Source organism: Hippocampus comes, unplaced genomic scaffold, assembly GCF_001891065.2.
Source record: "Hippocampus comes isolate QL1 unplaced genomic scaffold, H_comes_QL1_v1.1 scaffold153, whole genome shotgun sequence".
Classification (NCBI taxonomy): domain Eukaryota; kingdom Metazoa; phylum Chordata; class Actinopteri; order Syngnathiformes; family Syngnathidae; genus Hippocampus; species Hippocampus comes.
The window spans coordinates 614,214-641,932 of record NW_017805991.1 but is presented as its reverse complement, the minus strand read 5'-3'; the positions used below and the strand labels follow the sequence as shown (position 1 = coordinate 641,932).

Genomic DNA, 27,719 nt, shown 5'->3' with positions numbered 1-27,719 from the left:
TAGAATGTGTGAAGATGGAGGTGGTGGCGGTGTTGAGTCGTCCCTGTCTGCTTCGACGCCGCTCTACTTGCTGCGGCAGGAACAGCGGCGAACCGATCTCGTGGTGACCACGGAAACGACAGGGAAACGTCCGGTTAACCTAAAGGTAATTTGGGAAATGTAGTTGTTAAACACACCCAAACAGACGTCCTTGCTTGTAAAATAAACTACAAACATGGTATCGATTGAAATGTAATGGGAATTGTAGTGTTTAACAATCACAGCATCCAACGGGACGCCCTGCAAGAAAACTTGAGAGTTTAGCATTCAAAGGTAAACACAAAATTGAACTAGCAGAAAAAAGAGGAACACTTAATGAAATGTTAGCAATTTACCACGACCGGCACTTCCCCACGTCACATATTTGTCGTATCTTTTATAGACTTCTGATAACTTTCAGGACGAGTTGCATCATTTTCCGTGCCCTTTCTGGTGAACTAGGATTTGTCAATTTTTTTTCTTGTTTTCACCGACACATTCGAGATCGTTTTGTGATCCTCAGCATGAACGTGCTCACTACTTGACACAAGCCTTACTTCGCCTGATGCTTGTCAAAGTAAGCTCCAAAACAAACTTGACGTTATTGAGTTACTGAGATAAGACACTTTCAGTGGAACACCATGAACTTGCAAAAGGTGAACGTGTCTGTTCCAATTTGTGTGTTTACAGTATTTCCTAGGTGCTAGCATGGTGACCAAGTAGTTAGCACCTCCACCTCAAATATATTAAGTTTGGGGTTTGAATTTCAACTCTGGCCTTCCTGCGTGGAGATGATATGTATCTTTTTCCCCTTGTTTTCGTCGGTTGTCTCGGGTACTACAGCATCCTTCCGCATTCCGAAAACATGCAGGAGGATTTGATGCAACTCGTCGTCTACTCTACCGTAATTAAAATAAATAAAAAATCTCAGAAGACCTGTTTTAGATTTTTGCATCACATTACTTATCATAACTTTGGTATGGCCCTCGAAGGATGTAATCCCGAAATGGCTGCTAAAGAGTTTATTAATAAACTGCGGTTAAACAATCTCACACAGTAGCACTGTCATTCTGGCAGTTCATTGTGTGAGCAGGTGGGCTTGTCTCAGTATGTGATTGATCCTCTTTCTCGCTTCCCAGCAGGATGAGGGATCAGGACAGGTAGGGGACATGGATTCACACCCAACAACGATGCCCTGAACTGGGAAACATCTGCTGAAGTGCCCCTTTCAATGTAACTATGGTAAGAATCTGACACAAAGTGAGCAACAGTGTGCCTATTTTGGGAGTTTACACCTGCAAATATGGTGGTGGGTTTAGTTATGGGATTAACCCCCTTTGCAGCCAGATTGTGTTTTTCTCCCAAGAGACTAGGTCAATTGAGACTATAACAAACCCTAATTATGTGACCCGTTACAGCCTAATTGTTAAGGAGATTAACTAGAATGTTGAATTGAATCCCTACATAAATATTTGATGGGCTGAAGCTGTCCGCAGGGGGTTCACAGTGTGTGAGCAACTCACAGATGGAGAAATTGGAAGAGTTATCTCACGCTCGCTGACTCTCAGTGGTATGAAATGGGAACGATTGACATTCCAATGACACTTTCCCCCTTTAATTGTTTGTTTTTCATTTGATGCGGTTTTCATTTATTTTTATCTTTTGAAAAAACAAAGTACTGTGTATATGCATCGCCCAATTTACCTTGCAGCAGTCAAATAAGGGGAGTACCAACATATTATTGTCAAGAAAATTTTGACTTGACTTTCCCTTTACATAGATAAAAGTAGTGTCGAAATGTGAAGCAAGGCCAAACGGTGTCAGTTATTTAAATCTGACATATTCCTGAAATTAGTCCATTAGTCTTCAGTCACTGAAGACGTTCCCTTTGTCGTTTAGGAATTTGTGTGCCTCCATTAAAAACTGCCTCTCAGTCATTCTTATATTCAGGGTAGGCAAAAAATATTTGTAATAACTGGATAATACTGGTAATTTTCTGCCTTATCCCAATATATTTAGTCAATATACTCATTTTAAACACCCTCACAATTCTTCTCTGCTGCTTTTTTTTTTTTCCTGTTTTTAACATGTTTTCCCATTTCGCATTGATTTTTTTGTTTGTTTTTCCAGCTGATTATGTCCCTCTACTGTGATCCGCCGGTGGGCACGTTGCTCTCTGCACTTTAATTGGACATTTAATTAGATCACAGTTTTAGTCCAATTAGACTCTGAGGTGTGGGGGAGAGGGAACGCAAGGGCGAAGAGGAAAAAGTCCCCAAGCTGATCTCGGTCTCCCTTCCTTTTTTCTCTTTCTTCATCTGTCTTTTTCTGTCTGCCACGCCGTCCCTCTCCCGTCTCTCCTGAGGGCTGCTCATTAGTGATATAACGTGAGGACACAAAACACACAGCTCCCCCCTACACTCCAAGTGAGTCAAACAGCATCTGAAGCACACAGACGCCACGAGGACCTCTGCGGCTCACTTTTGTACACATCATTTGCTTTTCGTTTTATTGAATAATGTTTGCTGGGAAGCTAAAAGCATAATGTTACTGGCAAATGAGTTCATGGTCTGAGGCTTTGATTAACACCGCTTGACAGGCTGCCACTCACAGCAGTATTGACCTGCAAAAACAACACAAACATCAACAACATGCCGGGCAGAAGTCTTATCGACTCAGTGGAAAGCTTCGGTATGATATCACAGCACCTATTGAGACCCGAGATCAACTTGATTACCAATAAGACGAATGCAAGTGTCACTCAAATGCAAAGCGTGTCTACATGAGTTTTCGTTCCTCTTTAGTTTTGCCCTCTCCGGGAGCACAAGAGCAAAAAATAAGTTATTGTTTTGATCACAGTTTGTGTTGTCGGTTAATTAACACAAATACTACACAGACACAGTGAAGCCCCAAGTACTGGTGGTTCAATTTTCACTTGTGTTTTTCCTTCTACACACACTCTGTATATTTATGAAAAAACGAATAATCTATAAGCCATTTATTTTAATGTTAATGCTGTGAGATTAGTTGATATGAAGTGATATTTGGCTATTTTTGGATTATAGTTTGTGGTATACATTTGCCATTTAAACTTTGGAATTATGTTTCCCCCTAAAGCTGACATGAGCCTGAGCTATTATGGTATGTATGAGCGATGGTAAAAACGGTCGGCCACATTAACATTAAACTTTGATGCCAAGTAGGTGACCGCAAAAATATCATCCTGCGGGCCACAGATGGCCCCTGAGCCACCAGCTTGATAAACCTTGAAGCGTTCACAGATTTCACCCACATCTCAAAATGGGAAATCAGCTCGTGATATGGTTGGAAATTCAAATGGTCCAGTCCAGTTTGCGTCGGCGACCCACTGACTCTATCATCTGTCCTACAACTTTGTCATGAATGGAGAGCATTTTGATAAATCGGCAAATACAGTTTGAGGTTACATTTTTACGCAAAGTTTCAAACCAAGGGCCAAGACTATAAATGGCTTCCCAATAATTCGTCATCGCTTAATCATGTAATAATTTAAAAGGCCCGTTCACAAAATGCCCTTATGTCCCTAGCATCGTACATCACCCTGAGACAGGAAGTTGCCTACGAACTAACAAACAGATGGACAATGCAGATGCTGCACAAGTGTTCCCCTTTTATGAACAGTTCTGCTTTGGTGGAGCTCTTTGCTCTACTGAGTTCCTGTCTAGTAAGTATTGTTCCTCGCATGTAGCTCGAAGAAAAAAACAACAGTCTGCCTCAGTGGGCGAAAACACGTGTAAACACACACACACACACGCACGCACAGTGCCTCAGAGGACACAAGTCAATCTTTGTGTACCTTGAGGAGTCTCCTGAGGGCTTCCTCCTCTGCAGCGTCCCTTCACGCACGCCCCCCCCACCCCCCACCCCCCTCAGTCCTGCCCCACATGTCTGCTTCCACTGCTCTAGATCTGCATGGATTTGAACGACAATGCAATAGGCAGGGTTGTTCTGGCCACAGGCATCACTACCTGACCCCCTGCCTGTGGCTGTTTGACTGACAGCTGCGGTCCCGCCTAATTGCATTACCCTCCCAGGTGATTGGCTCACACCCCGGGGGCTCATTTGTCAGGATGCATTGTGGTAATGATGTAAATTAGCAGACATATATGTCACTCAGCCTGCCAGCGCCCTGCTGATTGGCCCCGCTGTGCTCATGTGCCCGGCCCCCAGCCGAGGGAGTCAGCTCATTGGTCTTTGGGGATCGAGGATTTCCCCCAGAAATAGGGCTTTGCGGATCGGGCATCCCTGTGGGCTGATATTCTTCATCCTCCAACCTCTTTACCTGTCAGTCAAAATGCAGGGACGGATCCCTGCGGTTCCTCTGTGCTCTCAGAGATACACATTTACACACCCACCCCTAGAGAGTCATGTAGGTGGTATAGGCACCTTTAAGAGCCTCGTGTTGGCTCAGGCTCTAAACTGTCAGAAAATGGGCTGATATAAAAGTGTGCACTTGTGTGTTACCTATAATAGAGCGAAAGGCCACAGGCTTCTGTGCCGTTTTCCCACTGCTTACCCAGCGTGCCTTAGTTTTGTCCTCTATCAAAACCAGACTTCTTCACAAAGCCCAAACAACAGTGAGACCAACATATAGACTAAAATAGACACACACGCTCGCGCATACGTGTGCGTGTGTGTGTGTGTGTGTGTGTGTGTGTGTGTGTGTGTGTGTGTGTGTGTGTGTGTCTAGCACTCCTGTTGAGTTTTTAAAAGGCTTGAACAAAGTGTAGATTCTTTGTTAAACTTGTTGTATTTATACAAGTGGGACTATGAATAAAGAATAAATAATGTCAGCATCAGCATGAATCAATACTCTTACAGATAAACAATCACTCGGCCCAGCACTCGGCTCGTGATCAATGCTTTACTCTGAGTTATTGTCTTCATATTAACAAGTGAAGTGCTCCCTGAGGAACGCGTGTGAATGGGGAAAATGAGTCCGCTGCAAAGCTCTCAACAGGACCCGGCCGTTGTTTTTACAACCTCCTTTGTCTGATTCCAGACGCGCCATCTCAAAAGCCTTTTTAGACAAATTTGGATTCACTGTCGGTGTTTCCGGGCTGCACGCTGTTCGACTGGTTACCATGTCGGCCTCACAGATTCCGGCTCTGGCCTTCCTGTGTGGAGTTTGCATGTTCTCCGCATGTCTGCGTGAGTTTTCTCCGGGCACTCCGGTTTCCTCCAACATTCCAAAAAACATGCATGGCAGGTTAATGGAACACTCTAAATTGTCCATGGGTGTGAGTGTGAGCGCGAATGGTTGTTCGTTTATGTGTGGCCTGCGATTGGCGGGCAACCAATTCAGGGTGTCCCCCACCTGCTGCTCGAAGACAGCTGGGATTGGCTCCCTCACACCCACGACTCTTGTGAGGATAAGTGGTTTAGAACAGGGGTCCCCAACCGCCGGTCCGCGGACCGGTACCGGTCCGCAGGGCATTTGGTACCGGGCCGCACAGAAAGAACTTGCCTTAATTCCGTTTTATTTATTTCGGAATACGAAAGATGTTTTATTTTGAAAAATTACCGGATTCTCCGTTACATCCGTCTGTGTCACGCTTGACACACGTCAAGCCGCGCTTCTTCGTCACGTGACCGATTACGCTTAAAAACAAAACGCTAGAGCTCGCAAAATGAGTAATAAAACTGCTGGAGAGCGCAAATGGCGGCGGCCTTAAAAGTACGTTCGAGACAACTGGATTAAAGTTATGGCTGAATATTCTGAGATCGCCACAGTAGCACTGTTGCTATTTCCGACATGCTACCTGTGTGAGGAGGGGGTTTTCTGCAGCAACGGCGACTAAAACAAAATTACGAAGTAGACTGGACACACTTGAGGTGTCATTGTCTCCTATTACCCCGAGATGGGACCGTCTGGTTGCAGAAAATCAAGCTCGGGGCTGTGGTGAGTCGTCATTGTCATGCACTTTGAATTTGCGTTGTATCGTATTTTGAAGGCATTAAACATTACCATAGCGATCGGAGTGTTGCGGCCAGATTAGACGCTCCTTGTGTTTATTATTATATTTCGAAAACACCACAGTTTCCATGCAGCTCATACCATATTATTTTGTTGTATTATTTCCGCCACACCTTAAATGCCGGTCCCTGAAAATATTGTCTGACATAAACCGGTCCGTGGGGCAAAAAAGGTTGGGGACCCCTGGTTTAGAAAATGGATGGATAGATGGATGGATGTAGGTGTTTCCAAACACTCGGTTCCTCATGAAACTCTAATTGACTCCTCTGACTGGTCTGAATGTCCCTCATATCAATTCACTTTATCGATGAGTGTAGTCCCTGGCAGCTGAAATTCAGATTTTTTTGTAATCCCCTCTTGCATTTAAGATTATTCATAAATCAATTCATGTGTTTATAGTAGCAGCTGGGGATGTTAATATTGACTCAGAGAGAGGAGGAAATATCAAAATAAATCAAGAAAAGTCCAAAGTAAGTTTTAATCAGCTCTTGTCATAGTGGGGAAAAAAATCACTTTGATATCAGAAGCATGAGTCGACTTCATATCAAGAAACGTACAGTGCTTATTTTCCATCCATCCATTTTCCGATCCGCTTCATCCTCGCAAGGGTCCCGGGGGGTGCTGGAGCCTATCCTAGCCATCTTCGGGCAGTAGGCGGGGGACACCCTGAACCAGCCAATCGCAGGGCACACAGAGACAAACAACCATCCGCGCTCACACTCACACCTAGGGACAATTTAGAGTGTTCACTTAGCCTGCCATGCATGTTTTGGGAATGTGGGAGGAAACCCGAGTACCCGGAGAAAACCCACGCGGGATCGAACCCACGACCTCTGCATTGTGAGATGGACGTGCTAACCACTGGATCACAGTTTTTCTTTTTTTTAAATTAATTTTGGTCTTGTTAAAAATATCAAGATAGGGCTTCAATACTAGTCTAGCCTTCTAGCAGATACAGCAACATCAAATTTGAGTGATTTTTTTTCGCGAGGCAGAGTTCATAGGGCACAATCTTAAGTGCCCCATAGGCCCCAAAAAAACAATATTGATAACATATCGGTCACATACACTTGGCCAGTGTTTTCCAAACGACCCATCAAAACCATCTTCACAAGTTAAAAGTTTACACCTACTTTTGGGCCTGCCTTCTACATCTAAAACAATGTTCTAAAAATTGTGGGATGCCCGCTGGGATATATTGTGGTGCTCTATCACCATTTTACTCTTATTTCTGGTTAGATAAACAGATTTTTTTCCTTCATCAGTTGGAAGTGGAGGCTTACTCTTGTATTTTTGGGGATATTTGCGCACGGTTGACATTAGAATGTGCTTGGCTGATGAATCACTGTCAATTAGCGATCGATTTAGATGTTTGTGGTGGATTTCAGTAAAACCCTGGTAAATAAAAACAATTCTCAGGGCAAAAAAAAAAAAAAACTCCCCGTGACACAGCACATGTGCCAAGCACACAAGTTGATTTACTTTTCATTCAAGGTTGTAATGGGCTGCTGGGGTTGAGCGTGAGAAAGCAGGAGGTATGATGGGTAATTGCCGTGCCGCACGAACCATCTGCAGGAGCTCTCTTTACGAGATGGCAGCAGGGATGGAGGGTGAGATGAGAAGCTTGGAGGACGTTTGATTCTTCTTCTGTGCTTTCTTCAGAACAACGCATTTTTCTGCCAATAAGTTAAAGAAGCAAAAGTTCCGAAAGTATTTAGATGATGAAAATGTCTCTCAGATTTTGCCATGGGATGGAACTGGTTAGTGCCGCTGGCTTTTATGTGTTTAGGGGCAATGATTGATTTCTGCGTTGTACCCCGCAGGCTTTGTCCCATATCTCTCCACACACACACGCACACACACAGAGTGGAGCATGTTGCAGTATTAATGAGACATTAATAAGACATGAGGAGAGACCCCCCTCTTACACGCTCACACAGGGATCACGCCTCCATACACCCACCCACCCCTCACTCCCCAGATGCTTCCTGTCTACAGATTACCCAGCTTTCACTGGGCTCTTGTTAAGTGGGGCCAGGAAGAGATTTAACCCCCTCAGCGGGAGCACACACACACACACACACACACACGCGCACACACACACACACACACACACACACACGCACGCATGTGGACTCTGTCAGAAGACATCAGCTTGCCAATACGTTATCAAAATGTCTTCATTTTGGGCTTGACAGCCAATGGAATGTCAGGTGTTCATGTGGATTGAATGATCATTTTTACACGTTGGGAAGACCCTTTATTTGCTATTATTCATTTAAACCAGGGGTGTGTAGTCAGAGCAGTCAGGTGAAAGAATAAAGAAACAATTAATAAATGAAATTCTTTTCATTTTCAGAGTACGGGTCTGTGCTTTACCTTTTTTTTTTTTTTTTTTAATCCAATAATGATTGTTTTCATCAAAGTTGTTGTCATTGACAAAGGGATATCAAAAATTTGAAGGGGGCATGAAGAGGGAATTGATGAGCATATAGTTTGAAAATCTCCCAGTATTTATATTTAGTTTTGCTGATCACAGGAAACTGCATATAAAAGGTGAGGCTGACTGTGTGCTACCATACTGAAGGAGGCATACGAGACGAGTGAAAATTTCTGCTGTTCTTTTATACAGAGACGTAGCTTGGTAAATGCGACAAATCTCATGGCCACTTACGGTATGTGCGAATCAAATGCTTATATTTATACATTAGGGCTGAACAATATTGGAAAACCAAAACAAGAAACCGACAACTCATTGTCTGTCCACAGAGCATGATGCAAACATATAAAATGAGGGGCTAACCTCGAAAGCCCAAAAAGTAAGATGTCTCTCCTTCACCCTAAAAGATTATAAGGAAGATTTTTTGGAAGAATTTCTGTGATGCATGAGGAATCACCTCTGCATGACTGAGTTGTTTTTAGCTTTTCGTAGTTGGTAGTTAACAACAAGATCAATGCTTTTTGTTTATTTTGTCGGTACTGATGATCATGATGGTGAAATTAAAACCTGGTTTCATGCTTAGAGCTACATAATGCCTGAGAAAATCTCCTCTACATTGGTCAACGGTTGATAAGCAAGCTATTGTATATGCACAGGAAATGGCCGCGGGTTGATTTGTGACCTTATGTGTGTTTGTGTTACAGGCCTCAGCGCCCTCTGGTCCGGGCGCCGCCCCTCTGGGCTCGCAGGTTCATGCCGCCGCTGTCAATGGCGACAGGAACACGCTGCACAAACTCATCACAGGTAAACAACATACAACTCGCTCGAGGTGCATAACTGTGAGGAGGCCAAAAGTCCAGGTCTTAAAAAAAAAAAAATTCCAGCGATTGGACAAAAACTTACTCAAAAAGGAGTTTTTCCCTACCTACACAGACAAGAGTGTTTTCGCATTAGTATGTAATACCGCACTGCTTTATTGATTTCTGCAAGGAAATTTTGTGCAGAAAGGTCAGAGGGCAAGGTAAGCCTAAGCAAAACACCCATGCGGCCGCTACAGAATGAGGCTTTTTGCACAGCAAAAAAAAAAAAAAAAAACCACACACACACAGTAGATCCTCGCTTCGATAAAGTGGTCAATAATACCTTGTGTTCAAATATGAAAACAAATATGCACACAAGTGAGTCACAGTGAGGTAGTATATTAGCGAATAAGTGCATTCAAGGCCCCCGGGTACCATAATCCATTCATTTGTGTATGTGTGTATTTGTGCGTATAGCAGAGCCAGTCCTCCGGGACCGTGAGGATCAATTTGGCCGCACCCCTCTCATGTACTGCGTGCTGGCTGATCGCCTAGACTGTGCAGAAATTCTGCTAAAGGCCGGAGCCTCAGTCAACAAGACCGACCACAGCCAGCGCACGGCTCTGCACCTCGCCGCACAGAAGGCACGGCCTACGCTGACCCCCCACGCGCGCGCACGCGCACACACACACACACACACACACACACACACACACACACACACACACACACACACACACATTGGCGTTGCAGTCGGCAGGTTAAGGATGATTCACCTCCTTGCCAAAGGGGGCAAGGTTGGTCAAAAGCTGTTTTTTTTGCACGTGAGGCAAATTGGCATGTTTTGAGCTTGTATTGAGTGCAACTGACAAAGTTTATCCAATACAATTCGTAATAAAAAAAAACACAAGAATAGTTTTGCAAGTGAGCAACTCAATCGACCAGGTTGGGGTTCGGTGGAAAGAGGGAGGCCACTGCTGTCACATAGTGACTCTATGTACGACCGCAGGGGTACCGGGAGACAAATTGTTTAAATATGGGAACAACCCTGAAAGCATACTTTTACAGTAATAATAATAATAATGATAATAAGGCTATGAAGCATCTTTGGTCAATTAAGTTGAAATAAATGTCGCAAGCCTCACGACAAGGCAGAAGAAACCAACCAGTGAATAAACTGAAATGATAATACTCTCAAAAAAAGGTTCTAATTAAATACAGTGAAAGAAAAGTAATTCGTAATTTTCAATATCATGATTTTTTTCGGAATGATTCAACCACTCTTTCACACCTTTAATAAGAATACTTTTCTGATGTAAAAAAAAAAAAAAGTTAAGCCAGAAAGGTATTTTGAATGAGAATCGTAATTTCAAATATATATATATAGACTAAGTATTAGAAATATTACAAAATGAAGTTTAGATGTTTACTTTTTAGTTGTTCCCATGTGTACGGTGCGACAGAATAGAGAATTCTGCGAACGTTTGTTAGACGCCATATTTCCACACAGTATTATCTTGATTTGGTAATATTTTCTGTGCTATGTCATCATGATTTTGTGTAGCAGAAGACATAGTACATAGTATTGGTGTGTGCGTGTGCATGCGGGCATGATCGTGATGGGGAGCCCTGTCTCTTTGACACAGGATCAATAATTGGCCGAGACAGGCAGAGAGGCCAGGGATTACGGATCTAATTGGACTGAGAATAGGGAGGACAGGAGTGCATAGACACACACTCTCTTGGTCGAGATGCATGCTCACACACAAGATAGATCCGTCAGGCTGCGGCTTTGAGCCGGCACCATGGTAAATATACAAAACACACTCACACACGGAGGGCCACCAGACACACGACCCTGGGTCCCGTGAGAGCTGTTAGGCAGTACATGACTCAGGAGGCCCTGGCTGAATATCATCCAAACAGAGGATGATGATGGTAATGATGACAGGGGGGGGCACAGGTTTGGTGTTAACTGTCTAACAGCTCATCACACACACCAAAATGAAAGAGAACGAAGATGGATGACCCCTGAATTGAACAAGACACCACGAAAAGACCACAAGCTTGTGATTGGGCCTGGGTGTGCATGTCACCAGTGTTGGTTCACCACTATTGCTAATGAGAACACTGTGATATCATGCGGAGAATATTGCCTAAATCAGAGTTGTTGGGTTATTTATTTATTTTTGCATTGCAGGGAAATGTTCGTTTCCTCAAGCTGCTGCTGTCTCGACACGCCAACTGGCTCCAGAAAGATTTGGAAGAGATGACCCCGCTGCACCTTGCCACACGACACCCTTCTCCAAAAGCCCTCGCGTTGCTGCTTAAACACATTGGCCCAGGGGAGGTCGACACACAGGACAAGAACAAGGTACAGTCGCGGAGAAAAACAAAAGGGAAGTACCCTTGAGAAAGGATTAAGCGACCCCCTTCCAGGATGACCAGGCTCCAATGGATGCAGAGTTGTCAGCATTTATCACATGATATGTTGTGCAGTGTTAGCATTAACGGCATTCGAGTCCGTTTAATGAAATGAACCGCCGCACGTCGACAAACACCTCCAGAGAAGTGGTTCTCCTCAGAAACTGTCCAGCTTTCTCGATGCAGAATCCTCCAAGAAGTGGTCCTATTCAAGTCCCAGTTGGTCGAAACTGAATCCTTACAGCAACCGCTTCATTTCACTCAGGGGTGGTGAAGGAGGGAGGAGAAGTGGCAGTAAAACAGTGCCAAATTCAGGTGCCCAGCGGGTGAGGCGGGACGAATAGTTACATACTAGGTGTGGTACAAACCAAATGACAGAGTGTAGAAATAAGTCATGAGATGAGATTTTAAACATTTCTACAGAAGTAGCAGCTCTAATTTCTACAGGTAGAACATTCTAGAATACTGCATGACTAGCATGACTTGCGGTCTCTGTGTCACTCATGTATAGAATGGGCCGTATCTTAGCAATATCGTGAAGACTTAAACACTGCTCCAGTTATGTCCTCACTATTGATGTTGGGCCCGATGTTAGCATGCTTGAATTAAAGGTGTGACTGAAGAAAGTGGGTTTCAGCGAAGGTATGTAGAGATGCATGAATAAAAAGCAGATCTGAGGGGGGGAAGGAAGAAAGGAGGTCAGGATAGAAAAAAATACAAGGGAAAAAAGCAGGTCTGAGGGGAACGAAGTCTGGAAAGAGGTCAGAGGGGAGGGAGGGGAGTGTAGGAACAGAGGAACAAAGGCAAAAAGTTGCAAGAATAAAAAGCAAATTTTAGGGAAGGAAAGAAATAATGTGAGAAAAACCTGTAAATGTCATTAAGAACATTTAAAGCATGCATATCTCAACTTTTCAACGGCAGTGTACACCAAAATCCATTTCAAAAGATAAAGTTCCGGTACAAGTGATGATCATTATAAGGGGAGTTTGTACTTTTTTGGATTTATTAAAACAGTCATCAGCACTTGACACTCGTACATGATAAATTTCATCTGTGAAAAATCAGTCTTTCGCCTGAGGTAAAACAACCAATAAAGAGACAGAAGTCATGACTTACGAGGTTTCAATAAACAGTCACGCACTCACGGTCACAATTATTTAACAGGACTATCGGCTGTCATCACATTTTTCCACTTATTCGCTTTGTCGCTGCGTCACAAAAACATACACTTGAAGGCACCCAAAAACTAAAACCCGTAGTCGATATCTTGTAATGCTGATCTGTCATGAAAAATGGTGTTTTAACCTTGCAACTTGAGGTCATTTTTTTCCAGGAAATCTCGCTCAGATGTTATGACTTTCAGGCCATTTTCCTAATTTGTGTATACTTAAAACACACACTGAGAGAGCCCTTCCATGGTCTGTCCGAAAAAAACATCCAGCCGCATAACGAATGGAATTCATTGAGGAGTTTGAGGTCATCCGCGCTCGTGTCGCAGTGAAGCCTAAGTATCTGTGACCACAAGGACAGAGACTCCCTTGTGTTACGATGCCGAGGTGTGACATCAGTAGTTAGTTTTGTAATGATCCAATTTGCATCATCATGTCAGATGACAGCCAGTAGCTTTCATTTCGACGTTATCTGGGTTGCTTCTCAGCACTTTCATTTGCGTAATAGAAAAAGCTCAAAGCCGCAAGCCAACAATGTCCCTCACTGTTCTATAAGTCGTCATAGCTATTTCTTCTTTTTCATCTGTCCTGCTTGTCTGTCTTCACAGCAAACTGCCTTGCATTGGTCAGCGTTTTATAACCGGCCGGAGCACGTTCGCCTCCTCATCAAGCACGACTCCAACATCGGCATCCCTGACAGCGAGGGCAAGATCCCCCTGCACTGGGCCGCGCACAGCCAGGAAGCCAGGGCCACGCAAACTGTCCGCTGTATCCTGGTACACATCACGCATAAAGTTGCGCTGTCTTACAAAGTTTCAATCAGGAACGCAGAATTAAGTGCACCGGGATAGACGTATTGTGTATTTTTTTTCTTCCGCCAAAGACATGGTCAAAATTGCATGCGCATTAGGCACCGCTATACAAATTCGCCGCCACCACCACCACCACCATTTTCTGAACCGCTTAATCCTCATAAGGGTCGCGGGGCGTGCTGCAGTCTATCTCAGCCGCCTTCGGGCAGTAGACGGGGGACACCCTGAACCAGTTGCCAGCCAATCGCAGGGCAAACAGAGACGAACAACCATCCGTGCCTACACTCACACCTCGGGACAATTTAGAGTGTTCCATTAACTTGCCATGCATGTTTTTGGAATGTGAGAGGAACCTGGAGTACCCCGAGAAAAACCACGTAGGCACGGGATAACATGCAAACTCCACAGAGGGAGGCCAGAGCTGGAATTGTACCTCTGCACTGTGAGGTCGACACACTAACCACTCGCCCACTGGGGCGCCTATAAATATGCTCCCTTCAATATTTGTTGATATGTCCGTTAGGACCCACATTTTCCTGGTGTCGCTAAGTCGCGACTCACTTTCATCAAGAGACAATGAACCCACTTATTTTTAGGAACAATAAACAAAACGTATTGTTGAAACATAGCTGCTTACCTGATTATAGTGCCTTTCAGAGTACAGTACATGATTTAGATATTCAAGATGATCATGCATGTACAGGACTAAATACGGTACAAATAAATCTCACAATTGCCCAAAATACGGCTATAACATTTTCCCTATTTCTTGGTACTGCGAATAGTTAGCAAAGTTCTTTACCTTGTGTGAAGTCGGTCAAGTAGAGAGGCATACAAGTAAATGTCTCATTGCACCCCAGGTAATAAATTTCAGTCAAAATAATGTTATTTTCTAAATGGAAAGAGAGCGTCTAAGATTGGATGCATGTTCAAGATTTTAAGGTATACGGGGTCCACATTGTAGGATGGAGTTCATCTCCAAATGGGTTCTCGAGTCTGAATGTGTCGTACTCCATCACTAACCTAGGCTGACGGAGTGAAGTCATACTTATAGCACATATTAGTATGGATAACATTTGTCGGCCAGAAATGCACCACTAACTGAGCATGCCTGCTCGAACCGCATGACAATCTCTTCTCTATATTATTCCCCGCGAGAAACGACTGCAGTTAATTGCATACCATTCTTAACCATATTATCCGTCTGTATAGTCGTATAGTGAGGCAACTTTTTACTACCTCTTCATAATAAGTCCTCGACCCGCTCTCGTGTCTTCAACCATCAGATAAAAACCACTGCTTTGGGCGTCCTTGATTTCCAGGCCTGTTGTAGCCATTAACAAACTTCTGGAACGTACTGGGTGTCTATCCTGTCCGCTGACTTTTGCGGTACAGCCAGCATGGGGCTTTTAAGCGTAGTCCGCAAAGTTCAAGTGGCCTGAGGACAGTGCTTTGGAAAACCCATTCCAAAGTTTCTGGTGGCTTGCTCTGAAATCGAGGTAAATTGGAAGAATTTTCAGTTCCTTTTGTGAAAGTGTTATGGAACACGCCAAGGAAAAAAAAGGTTGAAACTATATCTTTCAAAGCCTCGTATTAATCAAGCCTGCTTGCCCACTATGAATAAATTGGTTCGTTTAAATCCACTCATCGATGTCCTGCGCGTGTGCAGGAAGCGGCTCCCACGGAGTCCCTGCTGAACTGGCAGGACTACGAAGGTCGGACACCCTTGCACTTTGCTGTCGCCGACGGTAACGAGGCAGTGGTGGAGGTGCTGACGTCCTACCAGGGCTGCAATGTGACCGCTTACGATAATCTCTTCAGGACACCGCTGCATTGGGCCGCCCTGCTCGGTAAACTGACGCACATCCCACACGACTCCTTACGGCTTCGACTGCCTTTTCTTGTCCTTCCATCATTGTGGCTTGCCGGTTTAATTTGGTGTGACGTACCATCTAAAAAGCAATACGTCACTTACGAGCCACAGTTTTTGCTTTTGGGGTTTGTAGGTCACAGTGATTGGCAGTGATTATGTATGACATAGAAATTAAAGCCATCAACTAAAGCGAGGCTGCTGTATAAAATGTATGAAAGTGAACACCAGATAAAATAGCAGCATTTGCTTGATGTCAAGAAAATGTCGATCGCAAAAAAATGATGACAGTTAATGTAACGTCATCCATCCATTCATTTTCTCGACTACTCCTGGGAGGGGGAGGGAGCTGGAGTCGATCCTAGCCGATCAGTGCAAAAACACACACAACCCCCTGAACCAGTTGCATAACAAAAATGTTATTTGTTAAATAACTTTCAGTTGGTTTGTTTATGTCACATTTTCCCGCTGATGTCTCAATCCCCTCCTTTCAAATATCATGCCATGCATACATTTTGTGGGGAATTCAATTATAAACCATAAGACACATTGAGGTTGCCTGCTAGTAGTAGTAAAATAAATAGTGTGAAGTGGAAGTTGAGCACGAGGTACGTGAACTCTGCATTTTCTGGATTTTAACGTGTTTACAGGCCATGCCAGAATTGTCCACCTGCTGCTGGAGAGGAACACATCAGGCACTATTCCCTCCGACAGCCAGGGAGCGACACCTTTGCATTACGGAGCACAGAGCAACAATGCTGTGAGTCACGCGCGCACAACAAACCAATTAATGAATAAAATATATTTTTGAAATTAAAAGGGATTATAGGACTTGTCTGGATGGCTTTATTTTGGTATTGATCAAATTTATTTGCTCTAAATTCAATTGACCTGTGTTGGCAGGCGTTCATCTGCTGAACCCAACTGAAATAGGTTTGATGCTAACATGTAGTAAAACCTGAGTACAGAAAGTTCTAAAGCAGATTAAAAAGCATTTAACATCAAGTTATCTGTAGTCAGGAAGTTTCCCAGTGCTTGGGGACCAACAAGTGTTATTTATTTATTTTTTTTTTTAGCCACTTGAAAAATTCAGTTTTCTGTGACAGGCTCCTGCCTGACAAAACAGACCAAAATCGACCCTCAAAAAAACGCATTTTCTTGCTATTTTGAGAATGGGCCAACATCCCCAGTCTTTGTGTGTGTGGGGGGGGGGGGAGATTGGGTGTAAGATTGTGTGTAAGACTGTGTGTTTGTTTTCGAGAGCTCAAGTGTTTTTTTCAGCAACTTGAGAAATGCGCGATTTTGTAACAGGCGTGGATCTGAAAACTGACCCCTTGAAACACAGGGTTGAGTTTTATTCAGAATACCTTCACATTCAATGTGTTTGGTTTCTTCAGTTTTGATGAACTTATGACCTTTGTTTTCGAGTGTTTCTTTTCAGCGTTTCAAGTGCACACTTAACACATTTCTCTGACATTGCGTAGAAAGGTAGCACATGTGCAAAGCAGGAAAATCCATGAAAATCCAAACTACGTTTAAGTGCCAATCTGGGTAAAAATGCTGATAAGAAGAATTCAGGTTTCAATTCACGGACTAATCCTGCTATCCCAGAATGCTGATCTCTATTGTGCCAATGTGGCACTCAGTCACTTGGTCACTTGTTTTAGTGGAATTTGTGATCTCTTTTTGCCATTTGAGTTTAGTTGAGGCTTTCCCCCTCCTCAGTGGAAATCATCTTTCATCATCGCCATCCAATCCATGAAGTTGTGATTTTCTCATTGAAAACTCTTTCAGATAAATCACTGCACAACCTTTTTTCTTTTTTTTTCTTTGTGTGTGTGTGTGTGTGTGTGTGTGTGTGTGTGTGTGTGTGTGTGTGTGTGTGTGTGTGTGTGTGTGAATAGGAGACAGTAGGTGTGTTTCTTTCTCACCCATCAGTGAAAGATGAGCCTGACCTGGAGGGCAGGACGGCCTTCATGTGGGCCGCGGGCAAGGGCAGCGATGATGTCATCCGCACCATGTTAGCCCACACGCCTCACATTGACATCAACATGGCCGACAAGTATGGCGGCACCGGTGAGTGCCACTAAACTGAGATGAGCTCCGGGCGATGTGTGCTTGTATAATCCCAATTCCAATGAAGATGGGACGTTGTGTTAAACATAAATAAAAACAGAATACAGTGTATCCAATTAAATTTAGGTTGAACACGATTTGCAAATCATTGCATTCGTTTTTTATTTATATTTAACGCAACGTCCCAACTACATTGGAATAGGATATTTATATGCCGTAAATGATTTTTAACATACTTTACGCAGCATCCACGATGTTGGCTTTGCTTGTCAAATGTGCCGTGTGCGGCTCCTCAAAAGCGAGGCTCGGTCATAAGGCGATTTCCCAGAAGATGAGCCAGAGAGGGAAGCTTATAGTGTCAGGAAAATTAGTGAGAGTTTGCCATGAAGACTGCCAGCACTGTCCTCTTGCATGCTCACACATGAACACACTCGTGACACGTCACCACAGCCCTGATGCTGAAGGGGCCTCTTGGATGTATAATCAATGTCCAGTCTGGCTATCATTGTTTATGTATGCATTTGCAAGCTAGACAGCGTGAAGGACAGCATGGCTGCCTAGTAACCACGTCACTTCCTTGAATTTTGGATGAGAATGTTTATTTGTTGATGGGTGGGGGCGGGGGGTAATGATCTCCTTGTATTGCTTGTATCTGATAAATTGATCACTTCTCAGCTTTTTTTTTTTTTGTTTTGTTTTGCACAGCCCAGAGAATAGCAGCAATTGAGTTCTTGCATCCCAGACGGGCCATGTACAGTTGTACACCGCTTCAAAATACAACCACAATAATAAACCAATTGTTAATTCATGACTGTCAAAACTCAGCAATGGTTTCATTCTAAAGGCAGAAAATTGGATACAGGCTCTTGCCATTACCGTTTTATTAAGCAAGTAGTCATAATGTTGTGGCTTGTCGCGGGTGAACTTCAGCCGCATTTTAGTGAGGCGCGTGGCGTCCATTTGGCTAGTTGCCTTCATGTTTGTGTCGCTATTGTCCAAACAGCGCTACATGCAGCCTCCCTGTCAGGCCATGTTAGCACTGTCAAATTGCTGTTGGAGAGGGGAGCCATGGTGGACTCTCTGGATGTAATGAAGCACACGCCGCTGTTTCGTGCCTGCGAGATGGGACAGAGGGACGTCATCCTCACGCTCATCAAAGGTGGGTGTCAAAGGTAGCAGCAATCTCTTCCAGAAATCTTTTTGCCATGTTCCAATGCTATTTATGTTCTCTGTAGTTGTGTGTCAGATATGTAGCTGCTTACTGTGTTGAATAAAGGCGCCGCACGTGTGGACCTCGTGGACGTGGACGGTCACACTGCACTCCACTGGGCAGCTTTGGGAGGGAACGCTGAGGTGTGCCAGATCTTAATGGAGAACGGAATCAGCCCCAATGTACAGGTGAGCTCTGAAGCACCTCGTGGTGATAGAGCACCGAAAGGATGGACCACAAATTCCAAGTGTCTGGTTTTATCTTACAAGAAGCATTTTAAATTAGGACTATATTTCAAATTAATTTTGGTTTTAGCTAGCTTAGAAGGCAAAAAAATATCTAATATTGTCTTACCACTCCCTACAGTCCTCCGGCAACCTGTGGTGAGAGTATACATTGTACACGTGCTGCATTCATTGCAAGTTCACTAGGTAATGAGATCCAATCTGAAACAAAAGGCTGGCCTTTACAAACATAATTATGCTTTTTATTGGCACTTGCACCCTATGTTTATTATTGTGGTTGTGGTTTACTGCGCTGCATCATACTGAGAGCTATTTATAACATATGTCTCATCTCATGTAGTTTCAAAATAAGATCACCAAAATAGTGTGGTAGTCTTCTTACTTTGATCCTGTGACCACTATTTTTGTTGTTAAGAAAGAGGCGGTGATGCTCTTGTACTGGATCTTATTACTCATGTGCAAGTGTACCTAATGGAGAACTGTTAGTATGTAACATTATTTTAACATTAACTTGATATACAATGCCTTTTAATAATCATTTAAAATCAACTCATTATTACAGCTTTCAAAGAGCTTTATGATTCCAATCTGTCTGGCAGGACCAAGCAAAACGGACTCCACTGCAGTGTGCTGCCTATGGTGGCTACATCACATGCATGGCTGTCCTGATGGAGAAACACGCTGATCCAAACATACAGGACAAGGAGGTAGAAATCCGCTGCCATGCATGCATATCATTATCCAGTGTATTATTGTTCTCCCACATGTGTTTGGGAAATTTTATGGTCCATTGAAACTAAGGTTGGACTTTTTTTTTGCAGAAATTCCAAAAGCTTTGTTTGGCTCAAATATATGCTCATCACCATACCTACAGTGAAGCATGGTGATGCTTTGGGCAGGCACTATTAGCACAAAACCTTCAGGCTTCTGCTAGAAAGCCTACAAAACCAACAGAACTTAATTTGGGGTGAATCCGGGACATTTAAAATGGTGTAGGTGTCTCCTGACTCCCATTTATCACAAGTTTAAATTGATTGATTTCCGAATACAAACCCGTTCCCAGTTCTATGAGGGCGTCCACACTTATGCAGCCACCTAATGTCCGTTTATTTTTAACTCCTGCTCTTGTAAAGAGTTGTCCAAATTGTAGCTCTCGTTCATGGTGGAAAAATATGGGAAATGATTTCTCTTGGTCATTTTTTATATACCATGAAAACCTGACATTTGAACGGGGCTGTGTCGAATTTTTATATGCACTCTATGTTAAAGCGAGTTGAGGAGCTTCATGTAGTGCTTTATGCCATTTTGTGGCATCAATATGCAATTAGAAACCTTTCTTAGGGGCTGCGTCAATTATTCACACATTTCTTCCATTCTATTTGCTTTTGAGACATTTTTCTAATCATGTAAGACATGTGCCTTGGTGGTTTTAAAGTTAGCAGAGTAGTTGTCAGACACGGACTGGATACAGCCTACTTGCAGTAAGTGGTTGGCACCCCTCCATTTTTTTTTTTTTTTTTCATTTAAAAATTACCACGGGTATGACCTTGTTTCCACAGGGGCGGACTGCTCTCCACTGGTCGTGCAACAATGGCTACCTGGATGCCGTGAAGTTGCTGCTGGGCTACAGCGCCTTTCCTAACCACATGGAGCACACAGAGGAGAGGTGAGGCTTTGATGATGATTATGACGATGAGCTGTAGCGGTCACAAAGGTAAGGAGACCTTCAAAAGGCTGTGTGAGTGACAATGGCGTTCACACGCAGGTACACACCGCTGGACTATGCGTTGCTGGGGGGCCACAGCGAGGTGACCCAGTTCATGCTGGAGCACGGCGCTCTGTCCATCGCCGCCATCCAGGACATAGCCGCCGCCTCCATTCAGGCCATCTACAAGGGCTACACGGTCCGCAAGGCTTTCAGGGAGAGGAAGCAGCTCCTCATGAGGCACGAGCAGCTACGCAAGGATGCCGCCAAGTGAGAGACGAACAAACAACACTCAGCTATACATCTGTCCTTGTCTAGCCCTGTTTGTTTGGTCGTCACAGGGACACCTTTGACATTCTTTGTTGCCGCACTTTCCTCGTATCCGTCTTTCTCTCTGTCAACCTTGCACACGCATACGTCTTTCTCCTGACGTGCTCCTTTTGATCCTTTGTCATTTACTCACACGTCTCACATTTGTTCTCGACGAGAGTGTTTTCCAACCTTTGTTGAGCCAAGGCACATATTTTACATTAGAAAACTCAGATTGCGCATGTCACATGCCTGTAAATCGGCTGTTCAGATTAAATGTAGTAGAGCATGTAAATTCTGGCATCCGGCTACATCACGTCACATTAAGAGTTGACCAAAGATCTTCAATCGGAATGATTTCGATCAGAATTACAAAGCAGTCTCCATATAAACGCGGCTGTAGCTGAACAAAGATACTTGATTTGTTGTAAATAAGTCATGATTTATGGACCAATGAATAAGTCAAAATAATATGCACCTTTCCCAAAGTGCTTCACATCCTTATAGAATAGTCATACATATATAAAATACAGAATCACAGAGTTTTACAGTCATTACAAAACAAAAATTTTTTTTTGTTTGTTTGTTTTTTTTAATGGCTAATTTTTTTATCAGATTTCCCATAGCACACAGTGGCTGGGAATCATAGTTTAACTGAGATGCACATTTAAATTATTTCAATTCTGAAAACAATGCACATCACATCAGTCTAAGCCCAAAATATTGACAACATTTGCTGCCACTTCTTTTGCTTGTGTCCAGGAAGCGAGAGGAGGAACTGCGGCGGAGAGAAGCCGTGCAGCAAATCTCGGTGGCCGCGGCCGAGGAACGAAAATTGTCTTCAGAGACGAGTGAGCAGGAGAAACTCTCCTTGGTGAACCGAGTGGCAGATTTATCCGTGAAAGACTCAGTGGTGGAGACAAAGAAAGCAACTAAACCTGAACGGAGGGACAGAGAGGAGAGACACAAAGGTAGAGTGAAATAATTCTCAGCGCAGACCTTCCTTTGTGGTATTTGCAAATGAATTCACCGATGACATTAACATACAGTACCTAGATACTCCAAATAAAATTCAGAGGTTCTGGTAGACTTTGAGACATTGTTTTTTTTGTTTTATCTAGCAGAAGGCCGAAGGTTTTATGCCAACAATAGACTATTTGGAGCTGTTCATAATTAGCTCCACATTCGCTGAAGAGCCTCTGAATTAAAATGCCTCAAAGAATAATAAATGTGTGTGTGTGTGTGTGTGTGTGTGTGTGTGTGTGTGTGTGTGTGTGTGTGTGTGTGTGTGTGTGTGTGTGCGCGCGTGCGTGTGCTTGTGTAATATAAGGAGCGATTCATTTTTTTCTGAGATCTCCTGAAGAGTGCTGATTTTTGAGGTGCAAAGATGCCAGTGATATCATTTCAAATGCAGGTTTTTTTGGTTTGTTTTTTTGCCAATTTAATTTCTTTATTGTTCTTAACGTCTACAAAAAGGTAGGTCAAAACTAAAATAGGAAAATGTGGGGCAGTTGATAGTCACTATTATACTCCAAGCGACCACAATCTCTTAGAATGGTGCAAAAGAATGTGTTACCTTAAAATTGTCCAAGACGTGAAGAGGGTTTGGAATAATTGTCAGTTTTTTAAAAAGCAATGGAAATGGTGTCAATCTGAATGTGATTGTGAATGATGGTTTCTTTCTATATTTGCCCTGCGCCTGACTGGCAATCAGCCCTGGTTGTATTTCACCCAAAAGTCAGCCGTGATAACCTTCATCTCCCGCAAACCTAATGAGGACTGGTTGGATATTAAATCAACGTCCAGTATTATCTCCACTAGGCCATCGGAGCAGATCCACAAGGAGCAAAGCTGCTAATCCACCTGACACTCCAAGCCCTGAAAGTCACATGACATGCGACACGACTACCAGGCTGAAGGACCCGCTTTCTCCGAGCAGCTCAGGATCATCCAGGCACTCCTTCACACGTAAAGTCAAGGAGCAAAGACCCACCTCGTTCACAAGCACCCCTTACACGGTCGTCTTGGATGCAGACCAAACAGCCGCCGTACCGCCGAGAAAGACTGATTCCCTGAAGAACAGACACCACAAGGCCAAAGATCCCGCTCACTTTGCCGGAGCCTCTTTGCACACGAGAAGCCCTTTGAGAAAACATCACGCCGTCACAAGCGCCCTAAAAGGACACGACAGAGAGCAGCGCAGGAGGAAGCACGAAGCAGCCAGGGTCATCCAGCGAGCATGGAGAAGGTGAGTGGCGAATTTGTAGGAGTCGCCGGCAAAGGATGCGCAAGCTCTTGTTTTAATCTTTCATTGTTCAGCCATGTTGCTCAAAGGCAGATGTTACCAACATGATGCTCCTAGGAACACACTACAATACAGACATAGTCACATGCCTGCCAGCAGTCCAGACATGCCTCCCATTGAAAATACATTATAAAGTGCAAAATACGACAACAGAGACCCTGGACTGTTGAGCAACTAAAATTGTACATCAAGCTGAGAAGGTCAAGAAGTCCACCTACGAAGCTTCAACATTGAGTATTCTCAGTTTCCAAATGCTTTGAGTTTTGTTCGAAGGAAAGGGGTAGTAAAACAATGGTGAGCATGCCAATGTTTCAGCTTTTTTGAAACATTTTACAGGCATCAAATTCAAAATGAGTAAATATTTGTGAAAAAAAACAAAAAAACAATAAATGTTATCAGTTTGGACATTAAATATGGTGTCTCTGTAGTGTATTCAACTGAATATAAAAAGTAGGTCGAAAAGAATTAGCAAATAATTGTGTGCACACTTTTGTGGTATCTGCATCATACAATGACAGTAAAGACTTTGTATTTTATTCTAAGCAGAGGAACGAGCTGCAAGTCGTACTTGGCCCACAAATGCCCTTAATAGCTACCAGCACAAGGCCATCCCACAGCCCCTTTGTTTTCATTTAATCTCTAGAGTGAATGTGCTGCCCATAAAAAAAGACTTTGTTGTTTGATCTAACACACGTGTTGTCCGTAGGCTCCTCACACGCAGACACAGTGAAGGCAAGGCCTGCAAGGGGGTGGAGTTAAGTGTTTTAAACCACGCCCACACCGAGAAGAGACGGACAGAGATGCGAGCTCCTCTTGCAAAACCTCCAGCCACTACTAAGACGTCGGTGCTCCAAAACATTTATGGTAAGAGCTGCATCAAATGTTTGTAATCGTGGTTGCAGGTTGCAGCAGGGTACCCCTGTACTGCATCATGATGATACGTTTGAGCCCAACTATATGAGATCTTGAGCACCTCCGATGATGCAGTGCAATTGTGACATGCATTGAGATCACTATCTATCCTGCTTTAGAGCGCCTCGTTGTCAAGGCGTGGAAAAATCCCCCCAACGACCCAGTGGAATATAGTCCAGCCATATATCCAATGGATATAATTATCGATCAAATGTTCAGGCATAAGAAAGAAGCTCGATCAAGTATCTCTTTTTTTGTAGTTGTATTTGATGGAGAACTATTTTATTTTTCACAAAGTTGAAGCCTCGCTTTAGATGCTTTGTAATAATTTTGAATCCTTCAAATTTGCCGTAGTTGACAACAACAGTCATCTCATGTGGTTTTTCAAATGTAGAAGTCACGGGGAAAAAAATAAAAAATACCCTTTGACTTAAATGTCACATACCTCAAGCAGCAATTCTCAACTGGTGGGTCGGGACCCTAAAGTGGGTCACGGAGCCATTTTGTGTGGGTGGCAGACAGGTCGTTAAAATTTCCATGAATTCCTGAGGTTACAACACAAGCACGACAAAATATATCTGATTCCATCATACTTTTGGTACAATTTGACATGCTTAATCTTAATTCTATTCCCAGTAATTTTGATTATTATCAAAAAGAAAAAACACTGATCATGGCTAGATATCAGTTCTTAAATTCCACTAATAAATTGGCCCTTCATGGCAGACATTTTTTTATCAGTACCAAGAACCTAATTTGTGCAAGAAGCTATCCAAACCAGTCTGGCTGTCATAGTGGTGTGGAACACTCTGTAATTGACTACAATGACCCGTGTTAATGTCTCGGGCGGCGCTTGTGTCCACACACTGACCCAGCTGTCTGTTGAGAACCTTTCGTCCTCCCCTCAGACAGGCTTGACCTTCATCACACAAGAGCAGGTGATGATTGGAGAACAGGCAGGAACCTTGCTGCTCTCAAGCATGCTGGTGGACAAACGGATAGAAAGATGGACACATCTCAATGTTCTCACCCAACCTCGTGACGTGGCTCCCCCCCTCCACTCGCCGTTCTCACCTCACCTCTCCCCTCCTCCTCCGCCGTCGCTCTGACAGTCGTGGCATCGTGAAAAGTTCAGAGCTGTCAGGGGGAATGTCAACAGTGTAGAGAGATCCGCTGAACACACACACACGCACACACACCCGCAACACACACATCCACACCCATGCCGCAAAGAATCCGACGGACATTTGACATACAACTCTAGACTGGTTTGGCACTGGCTATCATAATCGCGTTACACCTTTATCAAATAGCCTCCCTGTAATTTCATATCTGCCAGGCTTCTAATAATATGATTTCATCTCAGCAGGGTTTGAATGATAACACAATTATGATATGCACCTTTAAACATTTTTATGCCGCCCAGGTAATTACGAAGCCATTAGAATTACATTTTGGCGTTGCAGAAACTAAAGTACAATAACCCTCGGGCCCGCAATAAGTGAAATCCCCTATTTAACCCTTTCGTGCCCAAATAATAATAACCCGTTACCTGATAACCTGATAAGCTGTCCACCGTCGTAACCGATGTACCTAAAATGGTTAAATGCCGTCCAGGCAATGTTTTTATCGCATTTAGAGCACTTAAATTTCAATTATTATATATTTCAAGGGAAAAAAAACTCTTGATAGATACATTTCTGTGAAACAATTTTCGAGAAAGAAATGAATGTACAAAATATTACAGTACGTACTCTTGATAACATAAAGCAGTAATTCACAACGGCGCAGTCCTGAACTCATTCACTCCCAAAGACGTTTTTAAACGTCTTTTCAGACTTGGTCCAGAATTGGCTGGTACTGACTGAGTTAAAGTTGAAGGAAAGTGATGTGGTTCTTGTAACACGACATGTAATACTCTGTGTTTGCCCACCTGTGTTTTACAGTGAAGATGGTGATGTTTTTACTTGCTTTCTAGGAAACTCCTTGGCCGTACGAGGACATCCTTCATTCCGGGGGTCTCAGCTGCTCCTGAATGTGCCTTTACGCACGCAGAGCCAATGTAAGTCACTCAACTAACCTTTGGAATACTTTTGGTGAGAGTAAGCATGCAATACTCACTAAACCGTAAGGGATTTGGGGCTTTGGAGTGAGATTTCAGGATGACTCTAAAATGCAGGATCACATTTACAGGTTGACCCCGAGACTTTTGAATGCCCAACGATTCACTGTTTCAGTATTTTTTTGCACAGTTTGTTGTTCTCTAACAAGGAGCTGAAGGACAAAATGTAGATTCAGTCCCTGAAATTTCAAACAAAATCCTGATATCTGTGTGACTCTAGTGAGCGGGTTGGACTACGTGCACCTGACTGATGCGGTGAATCAAGCCAGGCAGTTCTCCTACCACCTGAGGCCGCAAAGCTCCAGCCAGGGTCGAGGCCATCGAGGAAAGCGGTGACGCACACCCGCGTGCACCTCAGTACTTTTTTTTTTAATGTTTTCTCAGTTGGCTGGCAGCCCTTACTTCCCCGGAATTACTGCACACATTGTCGGCTTCTAAAATTAAGCCGTATGATATCACAGCCATGACCTCACGGGGCGGGGGTTAAGTCTACCGAAGTGACGAGTGTAAAAGATAACCTTTCATCCATTGTGAGACAAACACATGTGCGCACATGCGCGCGTGCGTGACTCTCACTCACACACTGAGATAACCTTTCCTCGTGTTGCGGAGAATGAGCCAGTCTATCAACAGCCACTCATGAACTCAGCCCACCTGCAGAAACACACACACACACACACACACACACACACACAAACGAAATCTAAAAATATGTCGGGTCCATTCCTGGGTCCGTTTACATTAAAAACACAAGTACCACAGGTGCCACCTCATTTATATGCTCGCTTTAGCAAAACCTCAACGTCATATTTCTTCCTGAAATCTGCACTCAAATTATTTTTTGAAGCATTTTCTTGTTACCACCCTCGCCCCCTCATTTTTTATTTTTTTTTAATGGAAGAAATGAGGTGAACAAACTATTTTCCTGAATTCTGAATTCAAATCTAGCTTTTCCTAAATTTGTTGTGTATATGTAAAAATGTGTTTACGTATGGAAATGATTCAAGTACATAAAGGTAAAAACAAATTGGCAAACATTGGCCATTTGGCTGATTGTTTTGATCGATGCTTGAAGGGTCATCTTCTGATTTAATCTTATAATAAATACAAACAACAGTGGACACGTCATGCTGTGGAAATGTTTTATTTTTTTTCCCCCCAATTACACACACACACACACACACACAACACAACACGATATTTCCACCAAAACAAGAGGCAGGCGAAAGCACGGTGAAGCTCTTTAAAAAAAAAAAAAAAAGTGAGGAGTTCATTGCTGCAGTTAA

At 43.5% G+C, this 27,719-nt stretch overlaps 1 protein-coding gene across 2 annotated transcripts; it reads left to right on the top strand.

The window, feature by feature from the left end:
* The first annotated feature begins 2 nt into the window (after positions 1–2).
* Positions 3–27,694, top strand: invs (inversin). Of its 2 annotated transcripts, none has more exons than XM_019892117.1 (19): positions 3–312; positions 1,158–1,260; positions 9,179–9,278; positions 9,752–9,918; positions 11,475–11,648; positions 13,476–13,643; positions 15,349–15,529; positions 16,200–16,309; positions 17,454–17,625; positions 18,629–18,784; positions 18,902–19,023; positions 19,680–19,787; positions 20,640–20,746; positions 20,846–21,055; positions 21,857–22,065; positions 22,916–23,342; positions 24,106–24,263; positions 26,290–26,373; positions 26,654–27,694. In XM_019892117.1, the coding sequence occupies exons 2-19, from the start codon at positions 1,258–1,260 to the stop codon at positions 26,767–26,769; spliced, it is 2,772 nt and encodes a 923-aa protein (XP_019747676.1). In that variant the 5' UTR covers positions 3–312; positions 1,158–1,257; the 3' UTR covers positions 26,770–27,694. The 2 variants fall into 2 exon arrangements, with proteins under 2 accessions (XP_019747676.1, XP_019747675.1); XM_019892116.1 differs by having other exon boundaries at positions 3–595.
* Positions 27,695–27,719: the final 25 nt, after the last annotated feature.